This window comes from Piliocolobus tephrosceles, chromosome 18 (assembly GCF_002776525.5).
Source record: "Piliocolobus tephrosceles isolate RC106 chromosome 18, ASM277652v3, whole genome shotgun sequence".
In the NCBI taxonomy this organism is placed as follows: Eukaryota; Metazoa; Chordata; class Mammalia; order Primates; family Cercopithecidae; genus Piliocolobus; species Piliocolobus tephrosceles.
The window spans coordinates 46,018,429-46,039,269 of NC_045451.1; the positions used below are offsets into that span (position 1 = coordinate 46,018,429).

The window sequence follows — 20,841 nt, forward strand, 5'->3', positions numbered from 1 at the left end:
GAAAACACAGCATTGCCACAAAAGTGACCAGAGCCTGGCACCTCAGAGGGAGGAAGCACACAGAAATGCCCAGTCCCCTAATTACGGAGAGCCAGAACACGGCACCTGGTCACCATCTCTGCCGGGGAAACATCTGCATTTGTTTGTCAGCTAAAAGACCACTGCTTAAGGGCTTTACAGAGAAAGAAAAGAGGGACTGAGAATCTTGAGCGTTCTCAGGATATGTTGAACAATGGATTTGAGGAAGAAAAGCACTCAGTGACTGAGAAGATAAACTGGAAAAAGAGAAAAGCCGCAGGAAGCTGAGCACAGTGGCTCACACCTGTAATCCCAACACTTCAAGAGGTGGAGGCAGACCGATCACTTGAGGCCAGGAGTTCAGGACAAGCCTGGCCAACACGGCATAACGCTGTCCCTACTAAAAATACAAAAATTACCCAGAGTGGTGATGCATACCTGTGATCCCAGCTACTCAGGAGGCTGAGGAAGGAGAATCCCTTGAACCCGGGAGGCGGAGGTGGCAGTGAACCAAGATCACACCACTGCATTCCAGCCTGGGCAACAGAGCAAGAAAGAAGAAGAAAGAAGAAAGAAGAGGAGGAGGAGGAGGAGGAGGATGAGGTTGCAGAGCCAGTGCTGGCCCCTGTGAGAAGGTCATCAGAGAGAACTTTCATGTGTCAATGCCCTCTGACCCAGCAACTTCATGTCTAGGAATCCAACCTAAGAAAGGAATCAGAAGCCCAACCACAGTCGTGTACAAAGATTTATCCTCACATTATTCATAATAGGAAAAACTTGTTAACATCATAAACTTGTTAACATCATATAGTGGAGAGAAATGGTTAAGTAAATCATGCTACACATATATGATGTATATGGTGCAGGTATTAAGATTATATCATGCAGGTATTGAAAGGAATCTATAAAAACCTTTAAATAAAATGGGGATATGTTTTTATAACTGTAATAAGTAGGAAAAAATTATTTTAATATACATATCTATATGCATATATATATACACATATATATATATCCATATGTACCCAGACCTACATGCCACACATACACAATACTTAAAAGTGCATTGTTACAGTTTCTTAACACAGGTCATACCGTCTGGTGGAGCTTAAAATCCCCCATAATATAAACATAAGAAAGTATGCAGCTCAGCAATACTGAGACACTTCTTTTATTGCACATGTAAAAAGTGCAAAGGTACTTGATTTTCTTATAACCATTTTCTTCTCAGCTCACTCACGGGCAAAGACAAATTATGCATGAAATTAGAAACACTCACCTAATCTGGATGTGTCTTGGCCTGTTCCTGTTACTGGTGTGAAAGTTGCAGATACCAGGATGAAATCACTCATCAGACCCAAAGAAATTGGAGCCAGGACGGCACGAAGGCGGGGAGTTCATGCTTGCATTTCTGAGATAACGACTGTCAAGGACTTTCTAAAATAATCCCACAAGAAATTCCTCCATGTCCTTTATGCATCTCATGCTTTTCAGGATCCATGTCTTGCATGTATGCACATTGTTCTAGACTGGGTTTATCACTAGACATTCTTTAGGACTGCAGTTCAGGTAAGACGTTCTTGAAGGAACATTTGCCTAGTAACAGCGTCTCCACCAATGAACTGATGCCAATTCTGACTTTGAGCCTCAGGAACCAATAAATTATGTTTTCAAACAACTTGTATGAACTTATTTTTGCCCATAAAAGCTTTCCCTTACTCTCTCCTCTTCAGGTGCACCTGTGGCTTGCCATAGCTATGCATCCTAGTTTATAATCCTTTTTGTTTACTCCTGAATAAATTCATCACCTTAGGAGATTATTTTCTCTGGTGTGTTTTTTAAAATTTATCTTTTTTTGTTTTTAATTGGGAAAAGTTTTCAATTAGCAATAATCACACCTTAGATAAACCTCATTGGCTCTGATACTGGCACCGTACAAAGGTCTAATTTTCTTTTTTCAGGTTGATGCTCACATTCTGGCACTGGGTACTAAACCAGTGGAAATATAGGCTCCCTGTGGTACCAAAGTCAAGATTCCCAAGCCACGTAAGCACCCAGAACATGCTGGAAAGGAGCTCTACCAAGGACTTGGCAAACCTGTGACCTCTCCAGATCTCGTTTCCTTGTCTAGATCCTTGGCTGTATTTGGTGAGAACTATAACAGGGATACAGGGACTCAAGCCCAGGCCTGGCACTTGGTCGTGCTCAAGAGTGGAAACTATCACTGTTATACACAAGGATCCCTGCAGTGGAACGAGGCTTTTGTACCACCACAAAGCTGTGCCTCGAGGAGCCAGTGTGGCTCTTCGTTTCCTGCACCCTCTTACCTCTTCGTCTAGAAAACAGCTGAGGCATAGGCCCAGCTCCTGCAGAAAGGAGGCCAGGGCCCTGAAGCTCACACCAGCCCCAGCCTCTAGCAGCCACCCGACAGGCAACACCTTCTGTAAAAATCCTGTCACTTCAATGAAAGACCCTCTTAGAACAGGTTCTCAAACTAGCAGAAGAAAGGGCATTTTCCAGACACTATTTTCTTTTACTTCTTTTATTTTTGAGATGGAGTTTCACTGTTGTCGCCCAGACTAGAGTTTCGCTCTTGTCACCCAGGCAGTTCCCTACAACCTCCACCTCCCGTGTTCTAGCGATTCTCCTACCTCAGCCTCCTGAGTAACTGGGATTACAGGCGCCAGCCACCACACCCACCTGATTTTCGTATTTTTAGTAAAGATAGAGTTTCACCATGTTGGTCAGGCTGGTGTCAAACTCCTGACCTCAGGTGGTCTGCCCATCTCAGTCTCCCGAAGTGCTGGGATTATAGGCATGAGCCACGGCACCCAGCCACAAACACTATTTTCAAACACCAATGCAAAGAAAACAATTTATTAAAACATCATCATTTTAAAGCTTCTTTTCTGGTATTCTTAGCAACTAGTATTTTAAAAACTTGTTTACTAGCATATATATTCATTAAAAAACAAGTCAAACAATACAGAAGCTTGAAGAATTAAAAGAGAAGGCACTCAGCAGCAGTGGTCCCCCTCTCCCCATCCATAGAGGCAGGTGCTGCTCATGTGGCTGCAGACCATCCCAGGACATCCCAGACTGTCCCAAGCCATCCCAGACCATCCCAGACTATGGCATGTGACTGCACACAACTGTGTATGTATGTGCACCTGTGTAAACAGACTCGCTGGGATCTCAGAACCCACTTGGGTTTCTTTTTCATTTACTCTGCAATATGTAAGGACATCCTTCCACATCAGGACATAGAGAGCCACCTCATCCTTGCATTTTGCAATTTTCACAATGGATGGCCTGGCGTTCCATGGGTTGAAACACCTAGTTCTTCTCCTTTGAAGCCACGTAAATAGTTTCTAATGCTTTCCTGTGATCAATAATTTTGCAATAAAGGCCTAATTCACATAACTCTCTTTCCTGTTTTTTTTTTTTTTTTTTTGTAGTATCAATCTCCCAAAATGAAATTACAAGGCCAACAGGAATAAAAAATATTTATGACTTGACAACACCCAGTAAAAAATTGTTTTCCAAAAAAAAAAAAAATTTGTTTTCCAAAAGAGATGTGCTAGTTTCACTGTAATTGCTTCAGCACTGAGTATTATCATCAACAAACATCTTTTGAGCATTTGCTTTTTCTTTCTTTTTTTTTTTTTTTTTTCTTTGGAGACAGGGTCTTACTCTGTCACCCAGGCTGGAGGGCAGTGGCTTCATCATAGCTCACTGCAGCCTTCATTTCCCAGGCTCAAGCAATCCTCCCACCTCAGCCTCCTGAGTAGCTGAGACCACAGGAACGTACCACCATGCCCGGCTAATTTTTTTTTATTCAGTAGAGATGAGGTCTTGCTATTTTGCTCAGGCTGGTCTCATTTTCGTGAGCTCAAGTGATCCTCCTTTCTTGGCCTCCTAAGGCACTGGGATTTCAGGCGTGAGCCACTGTGCCCAGCCAAGCATTTACTTTCTTGAAAGGGACAGCAGCGCCAGGCATGGTGGCCCATGCCTATAATCCCAATACTGGGAGGCTGAGGCCAGCGGGTCACTTGAGCCCAGGAGGTTTAAACTAGTCTGGCCAACATGGTGAAACCCTGTCTCTACCAAAAATAAAAAATTTAGCCAGGTGTGGTGGCACACACCTGTATCCCAGCTACTCAGGAGGATTGCTTGAACCTAGGAGGCAGAGGTTGCAATGAGCCAAGATTGCACCACTGTACTCTACCCTGGACAACAGAGTAAGACCCTGTCTCAAAAAAAAAAAGAAAAGAAAAGAAAAGAAAGGTGCAGTATTAACCATATCTTATGCTCTTCAATGCTTGCATTGGACTAATGTGTATAGGTATTATTGATTGACTGATTGACTGACTGACAGGATCGTGCTCTGAGACCCAGGCTAGAGTACAGTAGGGCAATCTTAACTCACTACAGGCTCGAGCTTCTGGGCTCAAGCAATCCTCCCACCTAAAGGAGCTGAGACCACAGGCGCACAACACCACACCTGGCTAATTTTTATTTTGTGTGTGTGTGTGTAGACACGGAGTCTTGCTATGCTGCCCAGGTTGGCAAAGTATTTTTATACTTATTTTAATACTTGTATTAGCATTTCTATGGGATAGATTTCTACAAGTGAAATTATTGAGTCAAAGGGCATGTACATTTTGATTTTTACTAATTGCAGTCTGTTAAGAAAGGTGACCTAAAGATAGCAAAGCGGCCGGGCGCGGTGGCTCAAGCCTGTAATCCCAGCACTTTGGGAGGCCGAGACGGGCGGATCACGAGGTCAAGAGATTGAGACCATCCTGGCTAACACGGTGAAACCCCGTCTCTACTAAAAAATACAAAAAACTAGCTGGGCGAGGTGGCGGGTGCCTGTAGTCCCAGCTACTCGGGAGGCTGAGGTGGGAGAATGGCGTAAACCCGGGAGGCGGAGCTTGCAGTGAGCTGAGATCCGGCCACTGCACTCCAGCCTGGGCGACAGAGCGAGACTCCGTCTCAAAAAAAAAAAAAGATAGCAAAGCCTGCTAAGTCATCTCAGGAAGGTTCCTTAAAGAGTCTTCCTTGCATTTATGCCTCCAGATATCTGGAGAGGCACAGGTGCTACTGTTGCCAGATAAGTTTCTGAGAGTAATCTCAGTCTAGTTCTAGTTCTCTTCCCTTTTCTCTTTCTTTTTCTTTTCTTCCTTTCTTCCTCCCTCTCACTCTCCACCTATCAGATAATGTATATTTAGTGTCTATTTTGTGCCCAGCAGGATGTGAAACAGTAGGCATTTTTTAAAACATGGCAGAGACACAGGGATAGAAAATAGGGAAGAGTAAGTCAAGATGGAGGGATGAGAGAAATGGCAGGAGGGCTAGTGCCAGAGATGGGCTTGTGGGAGAGAATGTAGGAGATAATATAGATGGCTCGTCAAGGGGGAACAACTGCCAGGGTAAGAGGAAGTCTAGGGAGTTAAAAACATCATTGGGACATTTTGTTGTGCTATGAAATTTATTTCCTATATCCCAGACCTCTAAAAGTCTTTAATAAAGACTCAAATGATTGTTTACTGCTTTCCTAGATGTTAGAGTAGTGTTCCTTCTGAGTGCACAGCCTGAATACAAGGTAGCTCGTTATAGTCAGTTTATACCAGTGGCTAATTACACTACTATAGGTTGAGCACTCCTTATCCAAAATGCTTGGAACCAGAAGTATTTTGATTTTTTTTTTTAATTTTGGAATATTTGCATTATATGTCTCTGGTATACTTACCAGTTGAGCATCCCTAATTCGAAAATCTGAAATCCAAAATGCTCCAATTGTCATGTCCTTTGAATGTCATGTCAGTGCTCAAAAAGTTTTATATTTTAGATCATTTTAGATTTCAGATTTTTGGATTAGGGATGCCCAGCCTGTACTACAAAAATAATTTCAGCCCCCACTAAAGAACAGAGCACATTCTCTGGCATTAGATATTCCTTATCTCTCCTGTCCATTTCTTCCCTCAACAATTACTGATTGAGCACTGACCCTGGGCCAGTGTCGTTCAAGGACCTAGAGATACAGCAGGGAATAAAGAGACTTGGCCTCACCCTCCTACACACTGCAGGAATAAGCAGAACGTGACCCTGCGGCAGGTCAGGGGCATCCTTTCCAAGAAGGTGACATCTGACCTGAGACACTTGGACAACATGCCAAGCAGAAGGGATGGCAAGGGCTAAGGCAGGAAGGGTGGCTGTTTAGGAACAGAGAGAAGGTCACTGTGACAGAGGCAGAGAGGGAAGGGGTAATGAGCTCAGAGACAGTGGCAGCGTGGGATCTCATGGGGCCTTGTCAATCATGTGAGGAGCACAGATTTTAGCCTAAGACCTTTTTCCTCTTTCTCATATCTTTGAGGCCCATAACAAAGGTTTTGGGGGTCCAAAACCGGGGAGAGAGGACATCCTGGTGGCTTTGCCTCTGACAATCTCCTTCCCAGCCACCAGCAAAGGCAGAAAAAGGTGAAGCGTGTGGAGGACGGGGTGGCCATGGGCACAGAGGCACCGCCAGGCTTCTGGGCCTCCCTCCACAAGCTCCAGACTGCCACACAGTCCAACAAGTTTCAGGAGGATGACAGTCTCATGACATGAGCATTACAAAAAATCAGAGTTTAAGCCTAGACATAACAACAGCATGGAGGCATCACCGAGCCCTCTGATGGGGCACACCTTCTGTGGCTTGTGTGAAAGTGACTGCTGCCATCCTCTTGGGGAATAAAGGATGGATTATTCCATGGGGTGTCTCAGAAGGCTGAGCTGACATAACCTCCCACCAAGATTTCGTAGTTAAGAGACAAGGACAGGGAGGGAGTCCCACCTGCAGCTATTCAGGTCTGGGATTGAGGCCAATCTTCACTGACAACCCTGGAGGAAGGATAATAGAACTTCCCCAAACTTACCTGGAAATGCAAAGAACCAATTGAAATCTCATCCCATTTCTCTTCTTCAAAAGCCCTTTCTCCATTGATAATAATATTGGCACGAAAACGCAAGCTGAGATCCTTCACTGAGAATAATTCCTGCTTTCCATTCTCATCACTGTTTAAGGCAACCAAAAGGAGTAAGTGGGGGGAGGGTGGCAGATAATCACACCACTGTAATAATTCATCATGCCTGCCATGCAACACCTAACTTCATCAGCTCTGCTGTGGCCTGTGCCCTGAATAATCAGAACAGACTTTTACCATGAGTGCAAGGCCAAGAGACACACATCTGCTAAACAGGCATTAGGGCCTCCCTTGGGATATGGTTCCATCTCTAGTGAGAGGCTCACAAGAGCCAGGCAAAGGGTGAGCAGATCTCAGCTGAAGAGATGAAGGACTTTGGAAATCAGAAGAACAGAGCTCCAGTGAAGAAGAACTTCTGAGAACATACCAGTTCTATAAGGTGGGGCAGCATAAGGCATTTGAAGACCTGTCAACAGGCTTAATGATCAAAGACCTAAAAAGCACTGAGATCTCACTCCCTTCCCCCCCCACCCTTCTTTTCACAGGTGTTGAGATCTCACTCCTTTTCTCAGGTATTAAAACATTATAAATAAAGAGGACAGTATTTCCTAATTTCCATTCTAGTTGCGGTTTTAACTAACATCTGCTATTTTTCTAATTCCCCCCTTTTTTTTTTAATGAGACAAGGTCTTGCTCTGTCACCCAGACTGGAGTGCAGTGGCACAATCTCAGCTCATTGCAGCCTTGCCCAGGATCCCAGGCTCAAGTAATTCTCCTGCCTCAGCCTCCCAAGTAGGTGGGACTACAAGCATGTGCCACTATGCCCAGCTAACTTATTTTTAGTTTTTTTAGAGATGGGGTCTCACTATATTGCCCAGACTGGGTTTGAACTCCTGGGCTCAAGTGATCCTCCCACCTCAGCCTCTCAAAGTGCTGGGATTACAGGTGTGAGCCACCATGCCTGGCTTATTTTTGTAACTCTTGTTTATTTTTGTAATTTTTATTTATTGCCATAAGGTTCCAAAACAAAAATGGCCCTCTGCACCTCCGACCCCCACCCAGAAGAATGCACTGAAAATACATCTTAAAACTTCTCCCACAAAAGAACACATTCTGTATGATCCCACCATATTAAGTTGAAGAACAGGTGAAACTAGCTATGGTGAAAGAAGTCAGAATAGTGGTGACTGTCAGTGAGGTTGACTGGGATGGGGTATAAGGGAGGTTTCTGGAGTACATTCTTAGCTTGATCCAGGTAGTGACAGTTGCTGGTAAAGTCCCAAAATACTTAATGTGTTTATCAGCAGATACTTTGCCTCATTCACCAGAAAAAGGGTGGCTGTTTTACCAGGAGATTGATCTGAAAATGATGGCGCATGGGTGTATACATCTGTAAAACTTTATTTAACTGTATACTGATGATTTTTGTACCTTTTTGTGCTTCAATAAATTTTTAATTGCTTAAGTTGGTGCGGGGTAAATGCTCAGGCATGGTTAGAGTATGCCCCAGAGACAGAATTGAAAGACTATGGGACTGGGAAGGAGGAGCCCCAAGGTTATATCCCAATCCCCTTTGAATGGTAAACAATGTATGAAAAGCCAGAGACCAGGATACCTGAGTCTGGTTTTGCCACTTACTAAGGGCAACTCCCACAACCTATGAGGACTATGGTTTCCTCATCTGCAGCAAGAGGGTTAGCACTTTTCCAGTCCTGAAATCCTTTGATTCTGGATCAACTCTCTGGGTTATAAACCCTCAGTTTGGGCTTCGTAAAAGGGCATGTTTTATGTCCAAAAGCTACCGTGGTTAACATGTGCATGATAGAGTCTCTCAAATTTGCAAATAACGCACAGAGAAATACCTAGCAGGGGACCCTCGCTCTGCTCTTGAACCACCTGCCCAGCAGGCCTGCCCTGCTAGAAACCAGATGGTAGGGAATGTGGGCCCTCCTGGTAGGAACTGGGGTTGCAGCAAGCCTGTCCCCACCTCCTATCTTTCTACACCAAGAACCCCAAAAAACTGCATACCCACTTTTTCCAGGACTCTGGACGCCTGAGGAAAAGGGTCCCTCAGTGCCAGGAGAACTCAGTGAATACCCAGAGAACATGAGACTGCATCATCCTTTTGCTCCCAAAGACGGCAAGCTGGGCCACAGTATGAGAATGATGTTGTATGTTTTCAACAATGGCTAGAAACAAGAATGACTACAAATAGCCCACCCCTGCAAAGGTGGAGGAGGTGGCCTTAGTCAGCTTTATTAAGCTGTATTTGTATGTCTTTGCAAATATATGTGTGTGTACTTGACTACGTGGCACATGACAGTCACAGGACCCCAGTTCACAGTGCTGTTAGGGATGAGCCACTAACACAACACTCATCTCTGGCCTGTGGACCAGGAATGAGGAGACCATCCCAGTCATCCTGTGGCATGAGAGCTGGGTGATTTTTCCTCATTGCCTGGCTACATTGGGACTTCAATTTGCTCTAATGAACAATGAGAGGGTTGGCCCAACCATGACCCTTTCTGGAGCTGACCTCTTCACACTGTTAGGGTCCTTGGGAAGGCATGAGGTGGGAGTGGGCAGGGAGGGGTGCTAGTTCCATCTGTGACACATCTTTCAAATAAAGCGTGCCTGCAGTTACAACTTTAAAAGGTTTCATAACCACTCTTTTTTAGCCTTTAAAATGACTGTGTGAAGTAGGGCAGAGATCCTCGGGGACAGGGGACACTGGGAGGGTGGACAATAAAAGTTGGCCAAATGGTGGCAGTTCAATTAAAACAAACATTAAGAAATTGAATGATTAAAAAGTGAGAGCTAGGGGTTCTCCATGAACCATCTTGAGGATATCAAAAATGATCTTTGTAAGATAAAAGATAACCCTCTATAAAGATGAATGGAAGCTGGATGAAAGGGCCTGCTTACTTCTCAGGGCCTCAGTTTCTCATCTGTAAATGAAGCAGGGCTGAACTCTCAGATCTCTCCTCCCCAGTTAGGGGCCAGGCCCTGCTCCCAGTGGCAAATGGTTATGCTTGTCTGCTAGTCCCGAGGTATGAGGTCTTACCTGGTGTTTAGTTGCTGGTGAAGTTCCAAAATACTTGATGTGTTGATCAGCAGATACTGTGCCTCGTTCACCAGAGAAAGGGTGGCCATTGTACCAGGAGGTTGATCTGAAAATGATGGAGTATTTAAGAGAAGCGTTGCTCTCCCCCAGTGAATCATGTTTCCATAGACTTGTATTTTTTTAAAAGGTAGAGACTATTTCTACAAGGGAAAAGAAGTGATGCCCTGGCAATAATAAAAATGTCCTAAGTATGGTGCATATGTCTCAATACAGAGGGAAAAGGAGATCCCAGAATACTCTGTTTAAAATAACCTGGAGAAAATAACAATAAGGGCTGGGCACAGTGGCTCAGCTCTTTGGGAGGCTGAGGTGGGAGGATTACATGAAGCCAGGAGTTCGACACCATCTTGGCCAAAAAGGTGAAACCCTGTCTCTACTAAAAATACAAAAATTAGCCAGGCGTGGTGGTACACACCTGTAATCCCTACTACTCGGGCGGCTGAGGCAGGAGAATCGCTTGAACCCGTGAGGCGGAGGTTGTAGTGACCCAAGGTCACACCGCACACTGCACTCTAGCCTGGGTGACACAGCAAGACTCTGCCACAAAAATATTTAGAAAATTTAAAAAATAAAACAAAACATGCTGAGATGAAATTGTTCCAGCAAATTAGACTTGGAGGCAAGACTTGGAGGAGGAGGGGTGATGGCAGGTGCATCCTTCCCCAGGATAGGACGGAGCAAGGCAGAGAGCCTTGGTGAGGGCAAAAGGCCCAGGGAGAGCTTCTGAATCTAATCAGGGAAAAGCTGTTTGCCCTTGGGCAAGTGCCAGATACCGACTTTAGAAATAGATAGTAGACGTTCAAAAACTACTAAAAGGGAAGGCCAGGTGCGGTGGCTCAGGCCTGTAATCCCAGCACTTTGGGAGGCCGAGGCGGGCAGATCACCTGAGGTTGGGAATTTGAGACCAGCCTGACCAACATGAAGAAACCTTGTCTCTAGTAAAAATACAAAATTAGCTGGATGCAGTGGCACACGCCTTTCATCTTAGCTACTCAGAAGGCTGAGGTAGGAGGATCTCTTGAACTTGGGAGACAAAGGTTGCGGTGAGCTGAGATCACACCATTGCACTCCAGCCTGAGCAACAAGAGTGAAACTCTGTCTCAGCAACAACAGCGAAACTCTGTCTAAAAAAAAAAAAAAAAAAAAAAAAAAACCAAAAAAAACTACTAAAAGGGGGATGAAACTATTGAAAGAAAATATTAAGTGTATTCAGAATAGCTGGCACCCTATCACCCAGCTGCCATCTCCCTTTGGCAGGCCCAGCATCACTATCTTTATAGATGAAAAGGTTTGCCTGGGCCAGGACCTACTGAGCTGTCTCCAAACCAGGTGTGTGGACCCCAGAGTAGATGCGAACGGATACTTTTGAGAGAATTACCCTCTAGATCTGCCACTTGCATATACGCTCTTTGCTAAAATGGCTCTGCCAGAGAAGGGAGGTGTAATCCCAGCCCTGTCCACAAAGACCCTTCCTCTTTCACAGAGGAAAGGCCAACGTCTCCTAAGGGACACTCCCTCAGGGACCAACAACCTCCAGGGTAGAAGACAAAAGCCCCATTCAAAACCCTGGAGTCTAAGCTGAGAAACTAAAAGGCTCTAAAGCCTGGGCGAATGATCCTCCTGTAGGCCAGATGGATTTCAATTATTTGCTGTCCACAAAACCACAGGACCTAATTAAGTTGTCAAGTGACAGATGATGAAAGGCATTTCAATCTTAGAGCCCAGTGCTTCGGTCACGTACTTCAGAAGAAATGTTTGAGTGACAGTGCACTAACGAAACCCCTTTCCGTAGCCCTTTATTTAAGCTTCTCAGAAGAGACCCGAGGCTGAACACCAGCTATTCTGGCCATGAATGACAGTCATTCGTGGGAGTGGGACCCAATGGCAGGGTGCCCAGCCACCTCATTAAGAGACTTATTTTTGCTCATTTTTTTCTTATGTTTAATAATTATTTTTCAAAATTTATAATATACTTATGTTGCTTTGATCAACTATGTACTACTACAAATTATGGGCTGGGTGCAGAGGCTCATGCCTGTAGTCCCAGCACTTTGGGAGGCCAAGGTGGGAGGATTACTTGAGCTCAAAAGTTTGAGACCAGCCTGGGCAATATGGGAGAAACCCCATCTCTATTAAAAAAAAAAAAAAAAAAAAATTAAAAGAACTCAATCCAGAAGAAATTTACTAGCACTTAAACTCTCACAATCACAGTAAACTTTAAAAAATGTTTATCCATGTCATTTTATATACACATTTTAATTTCACAGAAGTATGATAGGGTAGTAGTCAATAAAAGATTTCCAAGTACAGAATATATAACACTAAGATAAAATTCTGTTGAGGACATGGAAAGGAAATACAAGTTGAAGAAGGGAAAGGAAAGAAATAAAAGACTGACCACTAAAAGATAGTTCATTTATATATAATATATATATGAAAAGGAAACAAAGAAAACTGACCATTGAAGGACAGTTTGTTCTCTCTCTCTCTCTCTCTCTACACACACACACAGACACACACACACACACACACACAATGTATTTTATAATGAATACTCATGAGATTCAAATTGCTATGGTTTAAAAAATGCTACAGTATTGAGATTCTATTGGCTATGTTGAAAAGAATAATGTGCGAGTTTAAATTTAAAATGACAATGTTTACAATATGCTGGAAATCATATCCTTTGTAGCTGTTTAAACTATTTTCAAAATTTAGTTGACAATGTAAAAATGTATGAGTGAGGAATATAGTTTTTAAAAATCCTTCTAAGGTATACCAACTCAAAAAAACTGTTTCAAGACCAGTGACTGAGACTGCCAGAGAACATGGCACCCTAAGGGGCATCCTCTAAGTGTAAGTAGTCACAAGCAGACACTCCCTGATTCTGCATCGTGCAGGGAGCAGGAAGACAGGCTTTCTTCTTTCCACTGCACCCACCACCTTTGTTCCACCAAGGCCCCATCTCCCACCAGGACAGTCCCAGCTGCCTCCCACCTGTGCCTTTACTGCCCGAGTTTCCCACTCAATGCAGCCCCCTCGCCAAGTCAGGGCTGACTTTCTAACATAAGCAGTGTTACGAAACTTCTCAGCTTAGAATCCTCCGGTGAGTCCCGCAGCCATAGATAAAGTACTACTGACTCCTCAGTAGCACACTCGTCCCTTCTTCCCATCTGTCCCCCATCACTCCCCTGCTCACGTCTGACCCTCTAAACCCTTCTCTGAGCCCATGAATGCCAAGCCCTGCCACGCTGCTCCCTGGTAACCATCCCGCCTCTGTCTGCTTGAAAAACTCCTACTCTCCTTTTAAGACGCAGCTCCAAACTCACCTCCTCCCTGAAGCCCTCTGTGACTCATTCCAGGTGTAGAGGATTCTGCCCTTTGTGTAAACCTTTATTACATCTCTTACATTGTAGTATCGCTGTCTGCTGGAGATTGATCTCACCATCCGAGACCCCAAAGGACCAGGATTAAGGCTTAATTATCTCAGCCAACCTCCTGAAAACCCAGCAAACCCCAGCTAGGCCATGGGTGCTGTGAATAATTGGCGCTTAGAGATTTCACTGCTGCTCTCTTCTCCAGATAATTTACAAGGGTGGCATGCAGGTCCTGACAAACCCCACTCCTCTACCCCTGGAAATGCCTATTTCTCTCTCCCCTTTAATCATGTCTCTAAGCTTATCCATAGCCCAAAGACCACCAACTTCAATAAAACGAGTATGAATCTATTCCCCTTTTCTATCACACAGCAACTCAAATTCTTAACAGCTTATGGCATGAAAAATCATCAGAACTTTAAAAAGTCTAAGTACATTACATCCTTTGACTCCTCTCTATAGCATACACTTTTAGGGATTATAAGGTTAAACTATGGAGGGCTGCCTTAGACCCAGTTTTCAGTCAATGGTCAAATATATGGTCATATGCTGGTCAAATGGTCAAATGCTATTAGTTTGGTTTATTTATTTTATGTTTTAGAAACATAAAACATAAAATATTACTGTCGGCCAGGCTGGAGTGTAGTGGTGTGATGATAACTCACTGCAGCCTCGAACTCCTGGGTTCAAAAGATTCTCCCATCTCAGTCTCCCAAGCAGCTAGGACTACAGGTGCCTGCCACCATACCTAGTAATTTTTTAATTCTTTTTGAGACAGAGTCTCACTTTGTTACCCAGGTTGGAGTACAGTGGTGTGATCTCAACTCACTGCAACCTCCACCTCCCAGCCTCAAATGATCCTCCCACCTCAGTCTCCCAAGTAGCTGGGACTATAGGCATGCACCACCATACCTGGCTAGTATTTGTATTTTTTGAAGAGATGAGGTTTCATAATTTTTGTATCTTATTTTGCAGATATAGGGTCTTGCTATGTTGCCCAGGCTGGTCTTGAACTCCTGGGCTTAACAAATCCTCCCTCCTCGGCCTCCCAATGTGCTGGGATTGCAGGTGTGAGCTACCACACCCAAACTCTAAATGCTATTTGGATTACAAACTAGTTCCTCTGGGAACTGATCACTAGGCCAGGTAATACAGGAACAAGTTGGTAATCATTCATTCATTCATCTAGCCATTTATTGAGCAACTATACGCCAGGTGCTATTTTAAGCATGGGGGGACAGCACTGAAGAAAACAAGCAACAATCCCTATCCTTATAGAGCTTACATCTTCTAAAAGGAAAACAGAACAAAATAAACGAGCAAAATATATAGTCAGAAAGATGTGAAAGAAAAAAAAAGTGCTACTGAGAAAAATGAGACAGGGAAGGTTGCTACGTTGCTGCAAATTCAGGTACAGGGTGCTGTTCTGAAGAGGGTTGCCAACCAGCCTTCCCTAAGGAGGTGACATTTGAGCAGACACAGGAAAATGATCTTTTCCGCACATCTGGGACTGTTAAAATACATTCATCTCTACTGCCTCACTTCGTTCTAACAATGGTTTATGGTGGGAAAAATTGCTGAAACTTATAAAAGTCTGAGGAGCTGAGATCTATAGAAGTTGAGGCACCATGGGGTTCGAGGATTTACCAAGGTCACACCATTGTTTGGTGTTAGAGCTAAAAGCTAGCAAGCCAGATTTCCTTGCTTCCAGATCCAATCTGAGGACATAGCAAGCTATTAGGGTTTTTATTTAATACAATTGGATTAATTGTGCTTTTAAACATGCAGGAGTGAGGCTGAATGTTTGGGCAGAGGCTGGGCAGCTGGCTTTATGCCCTCCTCAGCCTCCTTAAGAGGATCCTGGAGCCCACTTCTCCTGCTGACTTGGGGCTACTGCAGCAGGTTTCTGCTAAAGGCTGACCACCCCTGCTTTCGATACATGAGCAAGTCACCCGTAAGTGCAGTTCATGTGCTGTTTTGATGTGTGCAAGGGTAAGCCAGGGTTCCTGTCCTCTAAGAACCAATTCAAAATGTAATACCTTTTCCATGTTTCTTCTTTGCATTCCTTTGAAAGTTTGAACTTTGTTTGATCAAATAACAAGGACGGCCAAAGAATGTTGACAACCAGCTTGAAATTTTTTCTCCACAATCATAAGTATTTACTCTGGCAAAAGAGAGAGAGAAAGGGTGAACTCTTACATAATATTTATTTAAATGATAATCTAAATTGCAAAAAGTTAGATTACAAAATGAAATAAAACAAAACATTGCACGAGTCCTGAAGAGAAGGCAGCCTGAAGTGTCAGATGCTGCAAGGAGATTTCCAAGGCAGGAAGACCTGCCACCTGGGGCTTGTGTGAAGCTTTCAGACCAAATAAAAAGCTTAAACATTTCTCCTGGAAAGACCGTTTTACTATTAATTATTGACATAGAGAACCACAAAGCTTAGAATTTGAGAACTTCCAGAGTGATATGTTGCTTTCAGAAGCCCTTGAACCCAGAAATGTGTCCTATTTTTTCACTATGGGCCTGATTGAAGTATCTTCTCTCACATGGACTGACGTGTTTGGTTTGTAAAATGAACACTGTGCCTGTGAGTTACAGATGTAAATACTGCATTTATCAATCTGGTGTTTGAAAAGTCAAGAATCCTCTAGAATTTTGTTATCCAAAATTTATTGTTCTGACTGAAAATGTGCTAAATGGATGTGTAAGTTGGTGACATTGGTGCAAGTACCGGCGAGAAGATGTAGAGTGTGCTTCACTCTTTATCCTCCAAGGTGGGGACCAGTGCCCAGGATGCTCCACTGTGTCAAGCATAATCATCACATCATCACCTTTGTGCTTTCCTGAGGGTATAGCCCTTCACACTCCCAGAGTGATCCTGTGCCTATCATCCACAGCACTAATGACTAGGGTCCAACTTGGATGTAGTTTTAGCATTTAACATACCATTTCCTGCCTTGCATGATAGCATATGTTCAGGGCAGTGCACAAAGATGTGCAATATGGTTTGATACCATGCAGTATCACCATCTACTGAGCACAGACCTACCCACTAATGAGTGCATTGTGTTAACTGGTAGGCAATCAGCACTTTGAAAGCTTTTTATTATACATAAATATTTAGTGAAGTGTTACACAGTTAACTGTTTTAGTATGCGGGTGGAGGTGAAAGGGGAATTGGTTGGGGCTTAAGATAGGATAAATTTCCCAAGATTGGAAAATTTGCTATTCCACATGTATTCAGGTACAGATAAGATTAGATAAAAAGGGACGCAGACATTTGATTTGTTCAATAAGAAGACTTAGAAACATGTACAATCAACAAACAAAATAGCAATGCTAGTACATTCAACCCCACTTTACATTTCCTAGAATTCAGTAGATGATTTATCATCAGCAACCCAGATTAGATAATAACGTATAATATGGGTATATAATCAGTGAGTTATCACCTGAAAGCTAGGCTTTAGAAACCTGAGAGATGTCTTGATAACCCCCTCACCCCCAGCCTCCTTATCCAATCATCAGCTAGTTCAGGTTATTCTATTTCCAGAATATATACCTGCAGCTTCCTGACTTTCTCTCTGACCCTGGTCCAAGCCTCCATCTTGTCTCACTTGTGTTGCTAACACAGGTGCTTATGTGGCCTTCCTGCTTGTGCCCCTTCCCCCTTCCAACCACTCCACAGGCACCAGCCCGTCTTCTCAACATGCAAATCAGGTATTTTCCCTCCCCATGAAGCCTCCTCTGGAGTGTCACAATGCCCTCCAGACTGTTCCTTCTGCATCACCTTGTCTTCCCACCCCACACCATCCTCTTGACACTGTCCCAGGCTCTGAAGGGAACAACATGGGCATTCCAGTGGGAGGGACTAAAGATCAATAAACAGATATATATTAACTTGGAAACAACAGGCAAAGGAGATGAATACAACAGGGGAAATGGAGAGGGAAGGGCTGGTTTCCGTGGGTAGTCATGTGGCCCTCTGAGAAAGGGGCTTTTGAGCAGACACCTGTTGGAGTTGAAACTGACAGAGGTGAGAGAACAAGCCCTGTGGAGGTATAACTAGGGGAATAGTACCAGGCAGAGGGAACAGCAAGTGTAAAGACCTGAGAAGGGAGCATGCTTGGGAGGTTTGAAGACCAAAGAGCCAAGAGTGTAGTTAGAGAGAAGCATGCGAGGGAGAAATGGGCAGCAACTAGACTGAAGGGTAGCAGAGGATAGACTGCATAGGGCATTATTCTCTTCCCCCTCTTCGTCAGCCTGTCAATAAAGCTGAGATTTTCACCTGCTTCAGAGTCTCACCTGTCAGCACAGACCCTGCTTTGGTGAATATGAGTCCGTTCACTATTTTCCTCAAGAGGCACCTCTATAGGCTCCATCCCTAATGAACAAAGGTTAAAAACAAATTTAACATTGTGTAAAAACAACAACTACTCGACTTCAAAATATACTACAAAGCTATAGTAACCAAAACAGCATGGTACTGACATAAAAATAGACACATAGACCAATGTGACAGGATACAGAACCAAAATATAAATCCACACATTTACAGTCAACTGATTTCTGAATTGGAGCAAGAAGAGTTCTCTTCAATAAATGGTGCTGGGAAAAGTAGATTACCATATGCAGAAGAATGAAACTAGACCCCTATCTTTCACCATATACACAAATCAACTCAAAATGAATTAGAGACTGAAATATAAGACCCAAAACTATTAAACTACTGGAAGAAAACATCGGGGAACTGCTTCAGGACATTAGTCTGGACAAATAATTTTTGGATAAGACCTCAAAAGCATCAGCCACAAAAACCAAAATAGAGAACTAGAATTACAGCAAACTAAAAAGCTTCTGTACAACAAAGGGAAACAACAGAATGAAGAGACAACTAACAGAATGAGAGGAAATGTTTGCAAAGCATCCATCCAGCAAGGGATTAATAACCAAATATATAAGGAAATCAACAACTCAACAGTGAAAAAAAAAACCAAGTAATTCAATTTATTTTAATGAGCAAATAATCTGAATAGATATTTCTTGAACGAAGACATGCAAATGGCTAATCGATATTTTTTTTTAAATGTTCAGCATCACTAATCATCAGGGGAATGCAAACCAAAACCACAATGAGACCTTACCCCAGTTAGAATGGCTATTACCGGAATGACAAAAAAATAACAAATGCTGTTGAGGATGCAGAGAAAGAGGAACTCTTACACACTGTTGGTGGGAATGTGAATTAGTATAGCCATCATGGAAAACTCTACTGGGGTTCTTCAGAAAACTAAAAATAAAAATACCATATGATCCAGCAATCCCACTTCTGGGTATTTATCCAAAGGAAAGGAAAATCAGAGGAAAAAAGAATGGTGGATAGGAGACAGGACTAATGTACAGCTCCCAGTTAGATGGACAGAACAGCATGTAGAGACTCACACTGTGAACTTTTGCTCCACGAACCACTGCAGGAACATACCTGCGGTGTTCCTGATAACACTGATAAAATTCACAGACACTTTGAAAGAAGCAGCTTGCTACTCCAAACATCACAAGATAGCCAAAAATTTGAGTTCCCAAAGAGTGAGAAGGCAAGAAGTTGGCCTCTGAACACACACCCTCATTGAGGAACCTGAAAATCCAGATCACAAGAGAAAGATTTAACCTTACCTAGAGCTGAAATGGATTTAGGGAGCCGAGCAAAATATAAAAGTAGAAGAGGCAGTGGGAAGAGCCCTGTAGGGACTCCTGGTCCCCAGCTTGAACCCCAGGAAAGCCATTCCTGGACTTATCTCACAGGGGTCCTTGGGGAAGGGAAAGCAGCCAGTGGAAATGGGGAGGGGCCACAGGGTGAAGGAAGTTCCTAGCTTGACTTTGTAATAATTTTAACTGAGCACAAACTTTCCTAAGTAGAATCCAAAGGAGGAGACAAATGGTAAGTAAAGATACAAGCGTAGAAGCTGCAGCTATTGGTCCTGACTGGCAGGGAGGAGCAAGGCCTGAGAGCCCTGCTTGCTTTCTCAGCAGGAGACTTGTAGCCTGGGGCAAGATCTCAACCCTGCTTACCAGATGCCTGTACGGAAACCTCAGCACAGCTGGGGAGGCACAGTGGGAGTGAGACTGACCTTGCTGCCTGTGTGGGAGTTGGGTGAGGTCTGTCACTGTCAGCTTTCCCCCATGTCTCTGGAGACCTATTTGACACAGCAGAAATGGCCAAAATTTCCCTGGGAACTAACTCCATTCGCCTGAGAACCAGCCCCCCAGCCCCAGAGTGGCCACAGCAAGTCCTGCCCAAGGAGAGTATGATCTCAGACCCACCTAACCTGCCTCCACCTGATGGTTTTTCTCTACTTGACCTGATAGCCAAAGACAAAAGATATGATCTCTTGGGAGCTCTGTGGCCCTGTTCATTATCTGAGAAACCCAAGTACCTATCCTAGCCAAGGCAAGGCAAGATTATATCCCCCTTCTACTGCTGCAGCTGGTGTTCTCTTGAAAGCACCACCTTCTGGCTGGAGGCCAACCAACTCAAGCCATTACAGCAACTCGTAAGAGAACAACTCTGCTCCAAAGAAGGAGAAAACAACAGCTCATTCCACCACCTGCAACACCCTGGCTAACCAGAGGCCTGAGTCTGTCCATGTGACAACTTCACTGCTAACATAACCAGCATTCAAGAAAACCAGCGCACTAAACAAAACTACAGCCAAGGACTAAAACCAGTGCACTAAAACAAAACTACAACGAAGGACTCCCACAGAGTCCACTTTACTCCCCTGACACCTTCACTAGAGCAGGTGCTGTTATCCATGGCTGGAAGACCTGAATGTGAATCACATCACAGGACTCTTCGCAGACAGTTCTTAGTACCACCCTGGAGCCCCAGAGTTCCGCTGAGTGGCTAGAACCAGAAGGGCAATAGCAATCAGTGCAGTCTGGCATTTTAAAAGCCGTATCCATACAAGAAGGGAGAGAGCACAACATCAAGGGAGCACCCCTGTGACGAAAGAATGTGAATAGCAGCCCTTGAGTTCCATATCTTCCCATTGAAACAATCTACCCAAATGAGAAGTAACCAGGAAAGTCATTTTGGTACTATGACAAAACAAGGATCATTCTAGCTCTCCAGCAATGGATCTAAACCAAGAGGAAATATCTGAATTGCCAGAAAAAGAATTCAGAAGATTGACTATTAAGCTACTTAAGGAGGCACCAGAGAAAGGTGAAAACTATTTTAAAGAAATTTTTAAAAATACAGGATATGGATGAAAAAGTCTCCAGAGAAATAGATATCATAAAGAAAAGATGATCACAACTTCTAGAAATGAAAGACACACTTAGAGAA

General features: G+C 43.7%; 1 protein-coding gene and 1 pseudogene across 1 annotated transcript in view; both read right to left on the reverse strand.

Moving 5' to 3' along the window:
* The window catches only part of MOCOS (molybdenum cofactor sulfurase), a 58,973-nt gene that overhangs the window by 2,890 nt on the left and 35,242 nt on the right, over positions 1–20,841 (reverse strand). Inside the window, exons 10-13 of the mRNA XM_023207478.3 lie at positions 17,799–17,877; positions 15,527–15,651; positions 10,051–10,156; positions 6,939–7,077 (exon numbers count right to left, since the gene is read on the reverse strand). Coding sequence (XP_023063246.2) covers positions 6,939–7,077; positions 10,051–10,156; positions 15,527–15,651; positions 17,799–17,877 — 449 coding nt within the window. The remainder of the gene's footprint in view (positions 1–6,938; positions 7,078–10,050; positions 10,157–15,526; positions 15,652–17,798; positions 17,878–20,841) is intronic.
* Positions 1,842–1,961, reverse strand: LOC111539791 (annotated as a pseudogene).